Source organism: Zerene cesonia, chromosome 7 (assembly GCF_012273895.1).
Source record: "Zerene cesonia ecotype Mississippi chromosome 7, Zerene_cesonia_1.1, whole genome shotgun sequence".
In the NCBI taxonomy this organism is placed as follows: Eukaryota; Metazoa; Arthropoda; class Insecta; order Lepidoptera; family Pieridae; genus Zerene; species Zerene cesonia.
Window position 1 is genome coordinate 6,756,432 of NC_052108.1, and position 19,344 is coordinate 6,775,775.

Here is a 19,344-nt window from a genome sequence, read left to right on the forward strand (position 1 = left end):
ACTGACCTTTAAATTTATATTTAATAACATATAATATAAATAAATTCTCACTAATTCTCTAGATATTTTATCTACAATACAAACTACACAGTGTCTGTGTACATTTTACTCTTAATCCTAAGATATCTGTATTCAGATTGGTAAAATGATTGCATGTATTGCCAACATTTGGCAACTGGTTTAGGAACATAATTGGGATTTTTTTTGCTATAATGGTTTAAATATATTGCCAACACGACCAGCATACCAGACCAGGCATACCTGAAAAAAGAATTATATCACAAACTTAAAATTTACTAGCTCAGGTTTGAAATTTACTTAGGTAATTATGTTCTTTGACAAATTTTCCAATTTATTATATATCACAACTTTACCATTTGCAAAGCTTCATAAGTGTTACAAAAGTGTCAAATCAATTCAGTAGTGTTTTGTATGCAACACCTGAACCTTACACCTACATCTTAGTTTATTTCTTTCAAAACAATTAATGTAGAAATGTAGTATTTATCTTTCAAAAAAATCAATGCTCCAAGTAGGTAGCTTTTAAAAATATACATACTGCACAAAATATTTTGCTAGAATTTCTAGCATATCTATAATATTTTTACGTTTGTTGTTATTACTTGTATCAGTAAGAGACACTGATAAGTGTTTACAAGATACAATACTTACTGAAAAACAAATGGCTTGCTAAATAGCAAGAAGGAAATGACAATAGACAGTGCCTTCCTCATAGTAGTAACTGTAACAGCTACAGTGGCACCACATATCCTTACGAGCGTTAATACTGCTTGTAATCCCATGTACCCACAAACACTCAGGAAAAAAATATTTGTGTACATAGTTGTAGGTTCCTGGAAAGTTACATCAAAACTTAAGTAACTTAATGTTATCTGAGATTAAAACCAATAAAGCATGTGGATTTTAAATAAGCTATAATAATTTAAAAGAAATTATAGCTTTCTATTTGTAGAAGAATTTTCTAAATTGGTTATATCAACTCTATAGATGAAACTCCTTTCTTATACCTCTACTCCCTCTCTTAAATTTTAGTATGGGTTACTTGTATATCTCTTCAACTAGATATAAGGAAACAAATGTATTTATAAGTATTATTATACAAAATGTGTGTTATGGGGTGTATACTCAAAATCTTTTGGTCATACAATAATACATTTGAGGATTTATTATAATACCCATTTGTAATTATACTTAAACGCAACATTATAAAACAACCTGTGAACAGTAAACAAATCCATCCTTTAAAATTCCACTAACTCCAGTAATAACTAGCAAATATAGGCTAGCTATGGCGTATGAATAGAACACAACTTCATTATTTGTTGCTTGAAACTGCTTCATTGCCTTCTCTTGAACATTGCCAATGATTGCATCACATAATAGTGCCAGAGATATCACAATCACACCAATTACATCAAAGTTTGGTGATGTTTTTGAATCGGCTGGAAATAAACAAAGATAATACAGTTTTTAAAAAATATATACAACCAATATAACCAATGTGTTGCTTGTGTTTTTATGATTGACTGCTCAAATTATGACATAAATAATAGGGTAATAACATTTTTATATATCACATAACTTCTATGTAGACATGAGATAGTTTATTTTATCACTTTATTCTTAACCTTGCAAGGCACAGAAGGGTGATTACTAACTTAGCCATAAAATAAATCATGTTTTAATAATCATCTCTTTTTATTTACCTCTTTTAAGTAAATATTTAACTCACCTAAAGTAAACATGGTCAATCCCACACACATTACAATAGCAGCAACATAATCTAGAAAACCATATCTCTTTCCCAATATAATGATGCTGCCAATCATCACTGGTATAAGCTTACAGCTCTTGAATATCAACTGGGTTGGATAGTTAAGATAGCTCAAAGCTAAATTTGATAATGACATTGTACCCAGAGTTAGAGCAGCCAGAACAGCATATGTTCTTATTGGAACCCTAGAAAATTTAATTTTTCCTTGAGAATGGCAGTACTGGCACCACCCATGGTGCACATACAAGCATAGCTATTAGGGATCATATACTACCAACACTCAATAGAGAATTTCAGATATTGATCTCGCAGTTTCTAAGGCAAAAGGTTTATAATAACAAACTCTTGTAACATGAAGAAAGCTCATGAGACAAAATAAAACTCATATTTCATTATTTAGAGAGAAACATTAATAATTAGAGTACTGTTAGCTTTAGGGTATGAGCAATAATGCTAACTATACAACAATAATTCTAAATGGATTTGATAGTTTTAAAAGGTACATCAAAAACATAAAGTATGAATAAAGATGTAATAATGTACAATTTATCTTGTTAAGTTAATTCGAGGCTTATCATTTAAATGGAAATCAATACAGAATTTTAATGAAAAAGATAATTATGTAGATAATACTAATGTACTTACTTCCTTTTAATTGGATTCCTTATTGATGCTTCCACATAACTTAGGGCCATTGTAATTAAAAATTGAACAAATGTTATATAAAGACTCACAGGTTTCACTTCTGGTTTAGCAAATATAAGTTCCAAAAAATATCCATACGCTAAATAAAACGTAAATACAAAGAAGCAACTCAACGAAAATTGTACTACAATACTGTATTTAGTTATGTCGAAGCAAAGAATGTTTACTTCTGATTTTTGCCCCCCATTTTTAGGATCTTCTATTCTTATTACAGTTTCCTTTGGGGATGACATGGTTTCAGAATATTTTTTAATATAATATTATGATTGTATCTATTGTCACAACATTATTATGTTACGCGTTTTGATTTCAATAAATAAATAGTCTTTTCCTTCTTCTTCTCTTTGTTAATGGCTTCACCTATATCACCATATATATAGTATAGGTGGGAAAAAATATTTTGTAGACCAACTATTTCAAGACAAGTACTATTCGGCATTCGATGTTAATGACAAAACCTGAAAATTTTAATATATATAAGACCTTCAGTTTAAAAGGTTATTAACTGACATAAAACTTTTACTTTTATAATTTATTTTATTATTTCATATTTGTCGATTACCATATTTTGTCACTACAATCGTTTATCGTACAAATTACAATTAGCTTTCAAAAGTAAATTGTCAAATTGTCAAATCAAACTGATAGTTTAAAAGCCGTGTATGCCACGAAAGAAGTCCGAAGGGGCAAGACAACTGAATTTGACATCTTAGGCATATTGTAGAAAAGGGCCAAAAGATGCCAAAGAGTAGATTAATATACATGGAAATTGACCTTCTATCTCTGTGACTTAGAGTATTATCAGTACGTAAATTATTAAAATATGAACTATAAGCACAAGAAGGAACATGTACATCTAGTCTTGGCACACTCATTCTATATGAAACATGGTATGAAAATGATGTGTATAAAAATATGGCTATTAAAATACTGTTAAAATCTGTGTAAACAATTTACATTACTTGATTTCGATTACCAGCTGGACTATTGATCCTTAATATTTGGTAGAAAACATTAGAGTAATACACATAATAGAGCAATGTTAAAATTATCGTTCATTAACTTTTCGATACACTTCCATGAAATAAATAAATGAACAATCCTATTCAAAACAAGTAATGATACAGCATTTTCTGTTTTCCCCAGCTTTTTATATCTATTTTTCCCAGCTCCTGAATTGAAATTGAATTGAATAATACTGGCAAGATTACTTTAGCCTAGGCGGCTAAAGTACAGCGTCGTAGACAAGGACCTTTTTTCTTCACTTCAGCATTATTTTGTATTTTAAAATATGCTTCTCAATTAATCAAAACAGATAGCTCTTTTTATAAAAAAAAATTCTTAAAAAATTAAATGTACCTTCCGTACTGCAAACATTTTTTGTTTTTAAGGCGAGAGTGAAAAGTATTCCCTCAAGCAGATATGTCACCACCTAGATCACTTCTATTTTCCATCAGGTAGACCTGTGGTCAAATGTCTGCTTGATCTATTATTTATAACAAAAAAAAAATAGACGAAAATTCACTACCTATGTGGCATCATTATTCGTAATTATTCATATCATAGATACAATTATATCTATGATTTATGTACAACATGAAAAACTGGTCACACCGAACTGAAGTTCGTGTCGTGATAGTTCTGTGGTACCTACTACAAACAAATAGCAAATTCCATAATTTTCGATATAAATCATTTTGTTACGTGTTGTTTATCGTGCGTAGAGGTGTGTGCTAATGAGTAATGTTTTTATTCTGATACTGCATTGAATACTAGTCTTATACAGTTTTAAAACAATATTGCAGATCGTATAACAAACCTGACAAACTGGATTGCGAATAATGATGGACTCGGACTCGTCCGGTGCGGACTTTTGTCGCTTCTGTAGATCAGAGGCTTCGTCCGACCGGCCACTATTTCATCCGTGTATATGTACGGGTTCAATAAAATGGATTCACCAGGAATGTTTAGTGCAATGGATGCGATATTCACGAAAAGAAATATGCGAACTTTGCGGTCATCGCTTCTCGTTCATGCCCATCTATTCTCCGGATATGCCTCGCAGACTGCCCTTACGTGATGTTGTTGGTGGATTAGTGACATCCGTCGCATCAGCGGTGAAAGATTGGCTTCACTACACACTCGTCGCCCTCGCCTGGCTTGGAATAGTCCCATTAACTGCGTGTAGGACGTATCGCTGTTTATTTTCTGGTTCATTAGACCCAGTGATATCTCTACCATTCGACATAGTCTCAGCTGAGAACTTGGCGAAAGATGTTTTCTCTGGATGCTTTGTTGTTACATGCACTCTATTCTCGTTTATTGGTTTGGTGTGGCTGAGAGAGCAGATTATGCATGGTGGCGGCCCAGATTGGATGGAGAGGGAAAATTTACCAGCACCACCAGCTGAAGAGCCTTTACAGGATAATAACAATGAGAATATTAATGAAGGAGCTGTTGATGATGTTGGAGCAAGAGAAGAGCCAAATGGTGAAGCTGCAGAGGATCCATTGGTGGGTGATGAAGCAAACTGGAACCCAATGGAATGGGATCGGGTAGCTGCAGAAGAGTTAACTTGGGCTAGGTTATTGGGGTTGGATGGGTCAATGGTGTTTCTAGAACATGTGTTTTGGGTTGTATCTCTGAATACATTGTTTATTGTTGGATTTGCTTTCTGTCCCTATCAAATAGGGCAGCTTGGGGCTACAGTAGCTGGACTTACTGCAGAGGGACCTTTTGCTGGTCCTTTGAAAGCATTATCAGGATATGTTATTGTTGCTGCGCTGTTGGCCATACTTCACGCTATGGCATCGTTGCTAAGGCTGAGAAGTGCTAAAAAGGCTCTGGGATTCTGCTATGTCGTTGTAAAAGTGGCTCTACTATCTGTTGTTGAAGTAAGTATATTTGCCTAACATTATAAATCTGACAGAACAGTGAATGCTGAGAGAGTACTTATAAAAAAAGGAAGGACAAATGTAGTTTAAGACCAATATATTTTTTAAATGTGTAAAATTTTTTTTCATAGAATAGTTTCAAAATGATCAGAGCCCACTCACATTACACCTATTATATGTTTAACAAGAATAAGTGAGGTTTAGAAACTCATAGACAACTTTTACAACATAAAAGTAGTTTCAATATCAAATGGGAACACTTCTCACTTGAAAGAAAATTATTTTACTATTCATGAATTTCAGGACATTTAACTTGCAAATTTTTTGAATATCTTTGCTTTTCTAATTTTCAACAGCTAATGATTTAATTGAGCCATGCATTATAGTATGCCATTACTTTTGGCACTATTCAATAATTAATTAATGTTTATAAGTTGTAACATTATGAAGAAATTAAGGGATTTATTATCTGTTTTATAATGTCTTCTCTCATTAGCTAGAGTGTTATAACTCATACCACATGAGGCTCTTAACATAACTTTTAAATAAGGCTTATAACTAATTTGAAACAATTAATTACAGATTGGTGTTATCCCACTAGTATGCGGGTGGTGGTTAGACCTATGCTCCCTATCGATGTTTGATGCAACACTGAAAGACAGGGAGACGAGTCTCCATGCAGCTCCGTGGACTCTAATGTTCATCCACTGGCTTGTTGGAATGGTGTATGTCTACTATTTTGCATCTTTCATATTGCTGCTGCGAGAAGTGCTAAGGCCTGGTGTACTTTGGTTCTTGAAGAACTTGAATGATCCTGATTTTAGTCCCGTTCAGGTGAGTTAAAAATGTATATGAAAATTGGTAATAGACAAGTCTAAACTGTCTAACTGTCTAACCCTGAATATTTAAAGAAAATATTTTACAAAACAACTTCTCTGTTCTAAAATAGATATAATAAAATTTTATGTAAAGTGTTAAAAAAAATTGTAGTGTACTAGGCATTATTTTACATGTATCAAATAGTAAGTTCTGATTATTTGAGCGTAATTAACAATATTAATGTATTAGTTTTTAAGAAAATAAAGCAAACCACATTGTATTGTATAATATGAAAAAAAAGTTTTTATTTGTTTAGACAGGCCAAAAAAATTATCAGTGTGTTTACTATCACAACAAATAAATTATGTGACAAAAGTATAGATTAAGAAAAAATGCATTTTACTATCATATTTTAAGTGTAAGTTATCATCATTATAACAGATTTGTTTTGAATGACTAAAGTTTATCAAAGAAAGTCTGAATAAAATATATAAACTAAAATATTAATATGATTTATTAACACTATAAAAACAAGACTATTTTTTTTCTCGAGTTCAAACTATCTTTGCACTAAATTTTATCCAAATTGGTTCCATGGTTAAGACTTGAAGAAGAGACATACACACAGAGTAGTTTTCGCACTTAAAATGTTAATTGGGATTTATTGTATAAAGATTAATTGTGTATGCTATATTTTTATATATAAGGAAACACCAATATGATATGGACAATTATCCTCTCGACAACCTATACATAGAATATAAGCATAATATAATCATTACTATATTTTCCTTGTAATTTGTAGAGATAAAAACTCTTAATATATGTAAACATGATAGTAACAGCTGTACAATGAAATGAAATATAAATATAATAATAAAAAGGCTTTAAATATTTAACTTTTCAATTAAAATAAGCATTATATTTTTACTTTTTTCTTTTAATAATTTGTAAAGATTTGAATCTTTTTCCTTTATTCTAGGAAATGATACACCTACCAGTGTGGTCACACATCCGACGTCTGATTGTATCAGCCATGGTGTTTGGAACGGCAGTACTCTTCATGCTGTGGCTGCCGATCAGAGTGATCAAATATGTTCTGCCTGGATTCTTACCATATGCAGTGGCGGTACATACTGAGGCACCGGTTAATGAACTTAGCTTGGAGTTGCTTTTATTGCAAGTAAGATTGTTTTTATTTTTTATAATTTCGTTAGTGCAGTCTGTTCTTGGGTCAGTTAATTGCAGGGTGGACGATTGATTGATACAAGTCTTTATTTTCCATGCAATTTAATAACGGTTTGTAATTAATATTTGTTTATATGTCTAAAGTGGTTGATATGTTGTCATACATGACAGAGGCCAAATCCTCACATTAAGGATTTAAACTAAAAACCCCTTAAACAAAATGACATCCTGCCTTTCACTTAATTTCTTCAGTAGATAATTAATTAATATTTTTTCATGAAATGAGAGTGTTTGATTAAAAATTTCTGATTAAATTTTATTCAATTGACATTGCAGGTAATCCTCCCCGCGCTTCTGGAACAATCCCACACGCGCACGTGGCTGAAGGCGGGGCTGCGCGCGTGGTGCGCGTGCGCGGCGGGCGCGCTCGGCCTGCGCTCGTACCTGCTCGGCCAGGCCAGTCGGCAGGCGGACCAGCACCCGCCGCCGCACCCGCCGCACCAGCTGGGCGCTGCTCACCAGGTATGTGCTGGATAAGTGGATAAAATATTGTTTCATATAAAAAAATGGCATTTTTTTTTGTTCTTTATGTTAGCGGGGTCAAACAGTAAACGAATCGGGAAAATATCGATCGGTACAATTGACCAGATTACATTAGAAAATATAATCTTTTGCCCAACACGAACACATAATTTATACCCAATTTCTGAAAATTTCATTGAATCAATTTAAAAATCAATAATTTTCTAATACCTTACATTTATTTATATCTAACATTACAGGCATTAATGTGGCGGGAAGGACCTGCCGGGTTTGAACCTTACGTCCGCGTGTCGTGGTTCCCGCTCCGCTTGACAGCTCTACTCGGCTTTGTGTCCATATCCCTTGTGCTCGCCAGTGCACTTACTTTGGTGAGTTGGAAAATTCCCTCATATTGATTTATGTGCTGATATAATTTTTTCAATAATGTTGTCCAGATAAAACAATCTCACATTGAATATTCGTGTATATTCATAGATTCTTTTTTCACAAAAAAAATTATCCCGAAAAATTGTTATCCGCAATATATTTATTTGTAAGCGTGTTATATTATAGTATATAGTCTAACAGTTTTTCCAATTTTGCGGCGACATACATAAAGCTAAAAATATAATTTTCTTTGTAAAATTCTAAAAGACAAAATTATTTAAACGATATATAAGATTGACTTTGACATTTATGCTGAGCCAAGACCCTTTTTAAGAACACAGTGCACATTTGTCTCCGTCCTTTTTTTTCCTCTATGTTAATTTTTCTTTGTGTAATCGTCTTATTTTGTAATTGTCATGTTTTTAATGTGTTCTTTTAATAAACTTTAAAAAAAAAAGATATCATTGTTTAAGCGATACGTATGTTGCAGGTTATACCAGTAGCGATTGGCAGGAAGGTTATGGCGCTATGGCTGCCAAAAGCCTCCGAAGGCGTACACGAATTATACACGGCGGCTTGCGGTAAATATATGCTGGTTACTTATGTAGATTTTGAACGATGATCTTATCGCGATGAATGAAGGGTCATCCCTTAATTTTGAAGTTAATTTTTAAAATAGTGTGCTGTGTAGTACAAGAAATTACATATCAATATGTACTCGTATGTCGACTTATATTTGTGTAGTGTGACGTAGTGTATAAACAGTATCGAACGAGAGAGGTAATGTGTCTCTTTCTAATAGGGTGACTATAAGATTCTTCCTATGTGATACAGTTATTATTCATACGAAACAAATTTTGTTTACCAATAGGTAAAAGATGATAAAAGGACTATGAAATCAAATTCAAAAAAATCAAATTCCCCCGAATTCGAGACTTGTTGTTTTTTATTTTGTATGGGTAATCGTTTTTTTGATGGAATGTTGGAGTTCTGGTGAAATGTATTAAAAAAGCAATCTATTTTAATCAATATTTTTTCATAAAACTGAAATCTAAATATTGTAAATGTCAAATAATTTTAGTCTTCATTATGGCTATGCTTATTTCTTTACCCACAGATTTTATTGAAAGCACAATCACTTTTTCTAGACTAGATCAGATGTCTTTAACTAGTTTATTTTTTATGTGTCTGATTGGTAATAACTTTTTATTGTGTAAACCGATTTTGATAATTAATTTTTTATTTGAAATCTCCCCCATAGTCCCATTTAAATTTGATCTAGTTCTGACAGTTTGGAGTCGGTTTGGTATTTTGTAAAAAAAAAATATTATTTCGGAACACTACTAGTCGTCTATTTAGAAGCTCTAGTGTCTGTGAAGTTGTCGTATAAATAATAATGAAAAATATTGTGATTTTAGTATATCAGCTACACATGAATGGTGAAAAATGAGTCATTTGATATTCTTATAAACCAATTGAGGCTGTGTCTTGTTTGAGACTTCAATTAATATTTTTTTATTTGAAAAATCATGCAATAATAGTCGAACTCATTCTATCTCAACACAATTTCAAAAACACAGTTAAAATTTTTATCAACTGCAATTCTACTGTCGTTCATTATTAACTTTATCCATCATCACTGTCCTTGGTTACGGTACCACGCGTATCTATCGCTGTATGTCACGCTGTACCTGAGGCGGTGGCGCGGCGGCGCGGCTCTAGTGAAGTGTTGTTTCGTTATACACGTGTGGTGCGCGCAGGCATGTACGTGTGCTGGGCGGTGGGGCGCGGCGGCGCGCTGGCGGCGGGCTGGGCGCGCGGCGGGCGCGCGGCGCTGCTGGCGCGCGCGGCGCTGTGGGCGCGCCGGGCCGCGCGCGCCGCGCTCGCCGCGCTCGCGCTGCTCGGCCTCGTGCCGCTGCTCTTCGGCTTGCTGCTCGAGCTGGTGAGTGCGCGCACCGCTGCCGGACCCGCGCCGGACCCGCGCCGGACGCTCGCACGGTGTAGAGCACCCGGTACACGATGAGCAGCTAGGACATCGCACGATATGAAGCACATTGTACACGATGATTAATTAGGACATTACACGATATAAAGCACACTGTACACGATGAGCAGCTAGGACATCGAACGATATAAAGCACACTGTACACAATTAGCAACTAGGAGATCGCACGATATAAAGCACACACCCATGAACAAATACGCCTCCAAAAGTTCGTGGGCGGTGGTAACACATACCATCAGGCGACCCATCAGCTACATTGCCGACGATAACATAAAAAAATGACTAACTAGGACATCACACGGTATATATATAACACACTGTTCACAATGATCGATTTGCGGGATACAGCGTACGCAATTCCAGACGACACGCTGCCATATCGTATGACGTTACACGCAATGTAACACGCGCATCACACTGGCATCATGAAAAAAAAAGAAAAACATATTCGTCGCAATACACCCATACTTATATGCTTCGCATCACAATATGTCATATCATTCACGATATATCACTCACCATAGATAGCTCCGCAACAGATAACACTCAACAACCACAGCACGTCGTCGTCACACGCTGCAATGAAGCGATCAAAAACATTAACACGCACTGAAACACATAATATTGATTTATGTACAACTAAAAGCTATTATTTTTAATTAAAATACTACTGCTTTTTAATAGTTTGACAACAACATATGAATCCTTGTTATATATTTATACACATCTGTATTTTTTCAATGTAATTCTGTTTTATTTTAACTTTAAAGGTCCTTGTGATACCTCTAAGAGTGCCGCTAGAACAATCACCAGTGTTATTCGTATGGCAAGACTGGGCGTTGGGTGTGCTCTACACTAAGATAGTGTGCGCTCTCACTATGATGGGCCCGGACTGGAGCATGCGACGCGCTATTGAAAAGGCGTATAGAGACGGCATTAGGGAAATGGACCTTAAGTAAGTTATGTTATTTAATTTATAATTGGAAATTTATGGAGGTAGATAATTTTGTCTCGAACGTCTATTTAGATCTTTAGCGAGCCTTTTTTGTATTAGTATTTTACCTCTCACAATTTATGATATAAATAAGTCCATATAATAAAATAGGAAGTAGATTTTTACAAGTATACACACAAATACTAATGGATACATAATTTTTATGGAATTTAATACACAAACGTGGAACACAAAATAAAGCACTTAACTTATATAAAGATCGCCTCTCTAACTTTAATATGTATTCACTCGAAGACCGAAGAGACATCATTGATCTACTTTTCGTCTCTAAACTTTTTAATAATAAAATTGACTGCCCCCAATTACTAACAAGACTCAACATTCGTGTCCCAGCTTGGTATCCCCGCTTCAAAATAACCCCATTAAATCCTTCTCTCCGCAAATCCGTCTCCGGGGCCAATTCCCCATTACCCAGGCTTTCAAAAATTGTAAATATATACAGCGATAAAATCGACATCTTCTTCCATACACCCAACAAGCTCGGTTCTATAGTCAGGGAAGTTCAAAAATCAAAAACGTAAATGAAATCATAATTGTATGACTATAATAAAAGTGTTTAAATGTAATAATGTTATGCATGTATTCTACTAGTTTAAGAAAAAGCTCTGTTTAATTTGTGCATGCTGTGTTATATTATTTATAATTAAAAAACACTGTAAATAAATGTAGGTTGACCAAATAAATAAATAAAATAAATAAATAAAAATAAATATGTATATAAATCCGACCTATACAGCCTTACAGCCTATTAAATCCGGCTCGAAGGACCTTTGAGACCTGGTAAGCGTTTTTTTAAAGATGACGTGTGATCAATAATAATACAAATTTGTATATAAAGTTATTTATACGTTTATATACGCCACTCACATGAACAAAAATATACCTATAATTAAGAAACCTATGACGCAATGTGACGTCATCATGGAGAAGGAGAGAGTGAGTAATTATAGGTATATAGTAATTTCACCTAATGGCTGGGCCATATGACGCGAGCACACGAAACCACACACCGCGGAAAACCGGCGCAAATTAGCATCCTGCTGTGTTTTGTACGGTGAGTGGGACAGACGGAGGCCCACTTCTTCTCCTTACAACCTTCCCAGTCCATTCCTTCTATCCAGTCATCAATCCTCTTCCCTTAAAAGCCGGTGATCGCTCACCATCAGGCGCACCACCAGCATATAAACAAATCGGACGCGGTGCAGGTTCATCCTGCTTGCGGTGGCGGCGCCGCTGGTGCGCTGGCTGGGGCTGGCGCTGGCGGTGCCGTACGCGTTCGCGCACAGCGTGGCGCCGCTGGGCGTGCAGTCGGCGGCGCAGCGCAACCTGCTGGCGCGCCGCGTCTACCCCGCGCTGCTCGTCATCTCCGTGCTCGCCGCGCTCGCTGTCTTCCAGGTGCGTGCCGGCCCACTGCGACGTCTGTATCTTAACTGACAATTGTTCATCCGACAGAATATCAAAACACAATTGATACATCCATACATAAATCCATAAATATATATTGTCATAAAGATATTGGTAAAATTTGTTTCTGAATTTTCTCTCCCGAAGTTTTATAAGTATTAAAAGTAAGTTTTGCTTGTTGTTTGAATAAGACACGAAGAGAGAGAGAGAATTCACTTATTATTAAAAAAAATTATATTTTCATTACTAAACTTCGACAAAAGTGCCCATTCAATTCTTTAAATAAAAAATGACTAGAACAAAACAAAATCAATTTCGAATGCCAATTTTTGCACGTCTTTCCTTAACCAACTATGTTATATTCAACATTCCAGATCCGTCAATTCCGAAAGCTGTATGAGCACATCAAGAACGACAAATACCTCGTGGGGCAGCGCCTCGTGAACTACGACCACCGGCGACACAAGCACGTCTCGTCGCACTGAGTCTATCCCTCTCGCACTTGTGATATTTTTATTTGTAAGACAAGGACGGGTGTATTCCCGAATTGATTCGATTGTTGTAGATCTATGAGGATTTAAATGCGATGTCATTAAATAATAGAAATGGCGCGAAATTGTGTTTCTTGGGTAGTATTGTTATAAGAACATGGTTTATTGAAGTCGATCGTTTTTCGTTTTAAGTAAAAGGAAGGTTTTTTAGTGTTTGTGTTCACCATCATTGAAAGACATTTGTGAAATAAATATTTTAGATGTGTATGTCGGATTCGCCAAAATGCACCATTAGTTCATTATTTTAGTGCAAAAATGATGCTGTAAATTAAAGCTTGGAGATCCCTGGTTATATTAGGCTATCGTTATTTTATATTTGTATATGATTGTAATTCCAAAAAGATAATTTATTGTAAATTGTTCGGAAAACATTGTGTTTTTTTTATTAGGAAGTTTACTAACAGAATAGTTTTTGCCTAATTTGGAATTTGAGAAAAAATTTCTCATGTTGCAATTTTATTTTGTAGAGGTGAACCATACAAACACTAGTACATATTGTATATATTCAACTGTTGTATTGTTCGCCATTTTTATTATTTTACATAAATTGCCAATTACAACATTTAATTTAATTCATTTAATGTGTTTATTTTTATAACCGTATTTTATTTTCATTAAATGCTCATTCATTCAATATAAATATAGATACAAGATGGTTAAGGTAATCCTCGTCTCAGCACTTAGCTTATAATTCTTGTGATTAAATCGTTAAATATTATTTTTGTCTATTATTTCAATTCCTAACTATCTAAACACTAACAGTTCGCCCCGGCTTCACCCGTGGTACATAGCCTTTTTTTTTTAATGTTACAGTCGACAATGGAGCTGGTGGGACGCCTGATGGTAAGCGCTACCACCGCCCATGAACATTTGGAGAGGCATAAGGTCCATTGCAGACCTTACGCCTCTACAAATGGATTGCCGACTTTTTGGGAGGGGATTAAGAAAGGATTGGCGATAGGAATAAAGGAAAGGACTGGGAAGGGTAAGGAAAAGGGTATGGGCCTCCGGCTCTCCCACTCACCGAACGAAACACAGCAGAATGCTATTTCACGCCGGTCTTCTGTGGGGTGTGTGGTACTTCCCCGGTGCGAGCTGGCCCAATGCGTGCCGAAGCGTGCTCGACTACCTACTACATATACAAAATCGGTGAAAGAGTTTTATCCAGTAGTTTTTGAGATTTGTGCGAATAAATCATAAATAATAAAAAAATAAACAAACTCTTCAGATTTATTAGCAGCATATTCTCGAACTGATTATACAAAAAGGACAAAAATTTCATAAATAATAAAATTTGGTCAAACATTTGTTTGTGCGAAATAAAAATTTTGGATGTAGGTGTCCATTGATTGGGTTGGATTAGACGTTTTTAAAAATTAAATAAACTTGTTAGCTATTGTCACATACTATATTCTGTCTATGACTATTTTTATCTGCTTAAACCTATTTTTAAACGTATACTAGCCTTTTTTCAAGTTTCTGGATCAGCAGTGAATGTGTTAAAAACAAGAGAAAAGAAAGAATTCGTTTCGCAATGAAACGTTTAAGCCGCGTCAGTCCGTATCCGTAGGAATAACGGGATAAAAATTTGCCTACATGTTATTCCACTTGTCCAGCTGTCTACGTACCAAATTTCATTGCAATCGGATCAGTAGTTTTTGCGCGAAACTTTGGCATTTATAATATTAGTAGGATAGGATTGGAAGTATAATTCATATTAAAGAAAATGGAGTTCATTGATCGTCTATATAATTCTTTTCAATAAAACAGGTCCTTGGGAGGAGGTATTACTCCCCAAATTGGGACCAGATCAAAACAATTCGCTAGCAAACACAAAAAATCACGTCAATTGGTTGAAAACAGTTGTAGTGTAAAAACCCAAAAAAAAAGGTAGTCGAATAGAAAATTTTCGGTTTTGGTAATTCGGTAAACAATGTGCAATAATTTTAAAGACCAATGAATAACATGAATGAGACATAATTCACTTTCTCGTGTAAAATATGAGAAAAAGCTTTTACATAAAACTAGTTTTATTCTCACAATTTCATTGAGTAAAATGAAAGTTGTGTATGAATTTTATTAGAAAACAAACGGACTTCGTTGAATTTATAACCTACGTGACTGGTTTCATACGAACATAAATGTGACGAGGTTATACTGTCGATATGAATTCAGCTGATGTGCGGCCTACAAGACGCAATATACATCAGAAAACTTGATTAGAAGCCTGACACGTTTCTGCTCATATCTCGACAAGTACATCCCTTGTGACGTCATAGTTATTGGTATAATTTACTCATAATGTTTAGCATTGAAAATGTATTTACCAGACAGCAGGCGGTTGTGTAAAAAGGTCTTTTCGACATTATGTCGAGGAAGAAGTTTCCTCTATAACGTTAGGGGGGAGGGGGGAAGGCGACTAAGTTGCCCTTCACAACCAAAAGAAACACGTCAAATTGTCAGCCTGTATTAAATGAGACTCAAAATATTTTCATATCTCCTATTCTCATATTCATCTTTTCAAAGCAATTATTATTGAGTGACATAAAAGCAACTATGTGGAATTGATTGTTCCCAATAAAAATTCTGAAAGTAACTGGAATTGTACGTGAAATGTAGCAAGAAAATAAAAACACGCTCAAATGGAATTCGTTTATTGTTCCTCTACTTTATTACCGAACGACCGACTCTATTACCCAAATCGAAATTGATACGCCGTAAAGATCACAATATTAGTAACGGTCATTGATTTATCGCTTTATTTGTGACCCCGTCATTATTGTAATGGCCAAAGGGTACCGACGCCATGCATAATTAATTTAAATGTTTCATCTTAAAATTAATTGAGTTAAAGTAAGTAATAATTATTAAACAATAACAATGTTATACGATCCTACTACTAACAACCGTGCATTTGCCCGTGTCGTTTAAGTAAAACCCGAATAATTCTAATAAATTTAATATAAGTAAATAATGTCCTTTCTCTGGTTTCAAACTATGTGTACCAAATTTAATCCAAGTGGGTTTTGTGATTTAGACATGACGAAAACAGTCAGGCATATACAGTACATACACTTTCATCGATGAAAAAAACACACACAAAACACATACATCCATATTAAAATTATATGGTTAAGCGAGATAAATAATGAAAAGTAATAATAAATTACCAAAGGATACAATATTACGTAAGGCGTAGATTTTAATTTAAAATAAAGTATAATGCGATCTAAACTAGGCTGTTGCCTTTATTTCAATATTGTTTCTTTTATTTCAGGAACGATATATTCAAGTTATACGAATTTCATGAACATGTTTAGTAATATCAATACGAATTACGCACTATGCTTATAATTTATTCAAATATAAAATAAATCTTTATTGAATATATTATTGAGGCTTTAAATATGCAAGAAGTAGGATTCGGAATGTTTATTTTTCTGAAGCAATTTTTTACAGTTTCTCAAAAGTGACTAATGTAAGTAAGATTTGTAATTAATCCTATCGTATTGTTAGTCATGAAATAAAACGGCATGTCACACTGCAGCGTGGTAGTGTAGATATAGAAGCACGTTTATAGTTTAGTTAAAATGGCGATATGATCTTCTCTGGGGACGTGACCTATTTAATCTTGAATACATACTCACTAGTGCACTATAGTATACTGTAATTTATATAAAATCTATTTCACAGGAGGAAATAAAAGTAGGTGGAAGTAATAAATTATAGTAAAGAATCCAAACCATTATATGAAATGCGAAAGTGTGTACTAAGTCTGAAGTATTTGAGTCTACTTTTCCGAACAGAGAAATAGTTATTATTGCAAAACGATTTATCTTGTCAGTAGTTAGAAAAAACGTGGTTGTCGTAATATTGACGCAAACTCAGAACGCCAACAATTACCCGTCTCATTATGCGTACTAATTACATTTTCTTTGTCTTATTTGTTTATTTAGGGTACATCTCACAACTAACAATAAGACACGACACAAAAAGAACAGAAGAAAAACAAAAAATAACGCCAATTACAAACTTTTTTTGGTATTTAGGTATATTTGGGGTGATGGCGGTTTTGAGGAAGGCGGTTTTAAAACGTATGTAAAGAATTGGTACATTTTGTGAATGATAATGTTCGAAAAAAAATCATTAAAACTTGATAACTATAGGTAATAAAAACTACACTAGCAAACGGAGATACCGTAACAAGGCCAGAAATGTACAACTACTATTTGTTTTCATAAAAATAATGTAATGTGTGAACTAGAAATAGAGCGCAATAAAACTTCCTAACTAATATAGATGAGAGTCTTAATGTGTTTTATAGTATTTTTTCATAAAAGCTGATCTAAAAGCTAGTCGGGTTAAACAGCTGGGGTTCTTTAACGAGCTTGCTTCACAAGGGTGTACCTATTTTCATGAAAATAGAGAATTTCCTATAGCACAAATACCTATACCAAATATTATGTATTTGTGCTATCGTTTTGTGATCGTAAGAGCTATTAGCGTAAAATAACTATAAAAAATCTGCTGCTGTCTGTCGACTTGTTTGGAAAGGAGCATTTGAAATTACTTCATGAAATTACTTTATCTTGTGTCCAATAAGTTGTTCCACAATAATTCATTGGTACATTAAAACAGTGCTTACGCTACAGAAGCTTATCTTTAAGTTGAAAGAATTTCATATAAAATAAAATGACAGTCCGAAACTAAGCAATATACTTGTATCTTGGGACACTGAGTTGCGCTTTATAGTTTTATTCTTTATTCTTCTTTGTTATGGGCAATTCTAAAAAGAGCAATTATGATGTCCCTTATAAACAAGTTAGCTTTTTGTCATTTCTAATAGCTAGGATTATTGTGTGATGTATGCGATCCGTTTTGCTCATTTTATATTAATGGCTAAAAATAATGATAGTTAAATAAGGAAGCATTCTTGCCTTCTTCTTCCTTATTTAACTATCATTATTTTTAGCCATTAATACAAAATAAGCAAAACAGAAATACTTCCTTATTTAACTATCCACATCCTTCGGCGAATGCTATGGTCGGCATTTACCTTGTAGATAGATAAAACATAATCATTTAACATTATGTTTATTTATTTAATAACGATAACGATTACACAAATTCTTTTGCACAAAACAATTGCCTGAATAAAGCGTCTGCTAGAAATACCTACATATGAAAAAGCCTGGTCTCTCCTAAGAATCATCTCGGCGCCTCGTTGAGTAATGGGGATTAGCTAAGTAGAGTATTTAATGTGAATATGTTGTCTTGGCCTAGTGTGTTTAGATCTGCCGACTTTTGCTCCATTTTTTGCAGACGTAAATCGCGAGAAAAACGTAGAGAAACGATGATTAGTTCTCGCTTAAGTGATTTTCTTAATCTACTGCATACTTTATATGTATATGTGTAATTTAAAAGGTAAGCTTGTTATTAAATATTGTGAATTAGATAATATTAGGTATTCCAGTGGGAAACAGGAATGGAATAATAAAAAAACGAATATGCATTAATAAATCTCTCCTGTAATACTAAAGAGCCTATAGAAGAGATATACTAAATAGCCTATAGCCTTCCTCAATAAATGGGCTATCTGACACTGAAATAATTGTTCAAATCGGACCAGTACTTCCTAAGATTAGGGCATTCAAACAAACAAACAAACTCTTCAGCTTTATAATATTAGTATATATAGTATTAGACATTCAGAGTACACCTTTATTACATAGTATTTGTATGCATATCTTTCATTACTAGTATTCCTTTTTACGCGTAAATCACTAAAGGTCAGCGCTAATCACACACAAATATACTGGATGTACACCTACGTCGTTCATAATTATGTATATAGTGTAAAGCTGTGCTCAATAAATGGGCTTTTCAATTCGAACCAATCGTTCCTGAGATATGCACGTTCGAACAAGCAAACTAAGCAGTTTTATTATTAGTATGGAAACAATAAAATTAATTTTATCAATCAGTCAATAAAGGAAAATAAGACAGAAATTTATCATGTTAATTGTTATTGGATAGTAAGCGTAATATATAGTACACAA

At 34.2% G+C, this 19,344-nt stretch overlaps 2 protein-coding genes across 3 annotated transcripts; one reads left to right on the forward strand and one right to left on the reverse strand.

Annotated features, from left to right (window-relative positions):
- Positions 1–2: 2 nt before the first annotated feature.
- Positions 3–3,182, reverse strand: LOC119828330 (adenosine 3'-phospho 5'-phosphosulfate transporter 2). The gene is made up of 6 exons (XM_038350451.1): positions 3,063–3,182; positions 2,441–2,958; positions 1,754–1,980; positions 1,237–1,463; positions 673–854; positions 3–261 (listed from the first exon to the last, which is right to left on the reverse strand). Exons 2-6 carry the CDS (start codon positions 2,731–2,733, stop codon positions 84–86), a joined length of 1,107 nt encoding a protein of 368 aa, XP_038206379.1. The 5' UTR covers positions 2,734–2,958; positions 3,063–3,182; the 3' UTR covers positions 3–83.
- A 907-nt stretch (positions 3,183–4,089) lies between these two features.
- On the forward strand, positions 4,090–14,003 carry LOC119840811 (E3 ubiquitin-protein ligase MARCHF6). Of its 2 annotated transcripts, XM_038367567.1 has the most exons (11): positions 4,090–4,226; positions 4,306–5,394; positions 5,977–6,228; positions 7,196–7,396; positions 7,738–7,923; positions 8,184–8,312; positions 8,801–8,891; positions 10,071–10,252; positions 11,086–11,270; positions 12,536–12,725; positions 13,109–14,003. In XM_038367567.1, the coding sequence occupies exons 2-11, from the start codon at positions 4,342–4,344 to the stop codon at positions 13,217–13,219; spliced, it is 2,580 nt and encodes an 859-aa protein (XP_038223495.1). In that variant the 5' UTR covers positions 4,090–4,226; positions 4,306–4,341; the 3' UTR covers positions 13,220–14,003. The 2 variants fall into 2 exon arrangements, with proteins under 2 accessions (XP_038223495.1, XP_038223496.1); XM_038367568.1 differs by having other exon boundaries at positions 4,118–5,394.
- The last annotated feature ends 5,341 nt before the right edge of the window (positions 14,004–19,344 follow it).

Bases quoted from the DNA above. Each gene is read 5' to 3' on its own strand.
- LOC119840811 (XM_038367567.1), top strand. From the start codon at position 4,342: ATGATGGACTCGGACTCGTCCGGTGCGGACTTTTGTCGCTTCTGTAGA. The intron at 8,313-8,800 runs GTGAGTTGGAAA...CGTATGTTGCAG, and splicing joins TCGCCAGTGCACTTACTTTG to GTTATACCAGTAGCGATTGG. The intron at 12,726-13,108 runs GTGCGTGCCGGC...TCAACATTCCAG, and splicing joins CCGCGCTCGCTGTCTTCCAG to ATCCGTCAATTCCGAAAGCT.
- LOC119828330 (XM_038350451.1), bottom strand. From the start codon at position 2,733: ATGTCATCCCCAAAGGAAACTGTAATAAGAATAGAAGATCCTAAAAAT. The intron at 855-1,236 runs GTTGTTTTATAA...GTAACTTTCCAG, and splicing joins GATTTGTTTACTGTTCACAG to GAACCTACAACTATGTACAC. The intron at 262-672 runs GTAAGTATTGTA...TTCTTTTTTCAG, and splicing joins AGCAAGCCATTTGTTTTTCA to GTATGCCTGGTCTGGTATGC.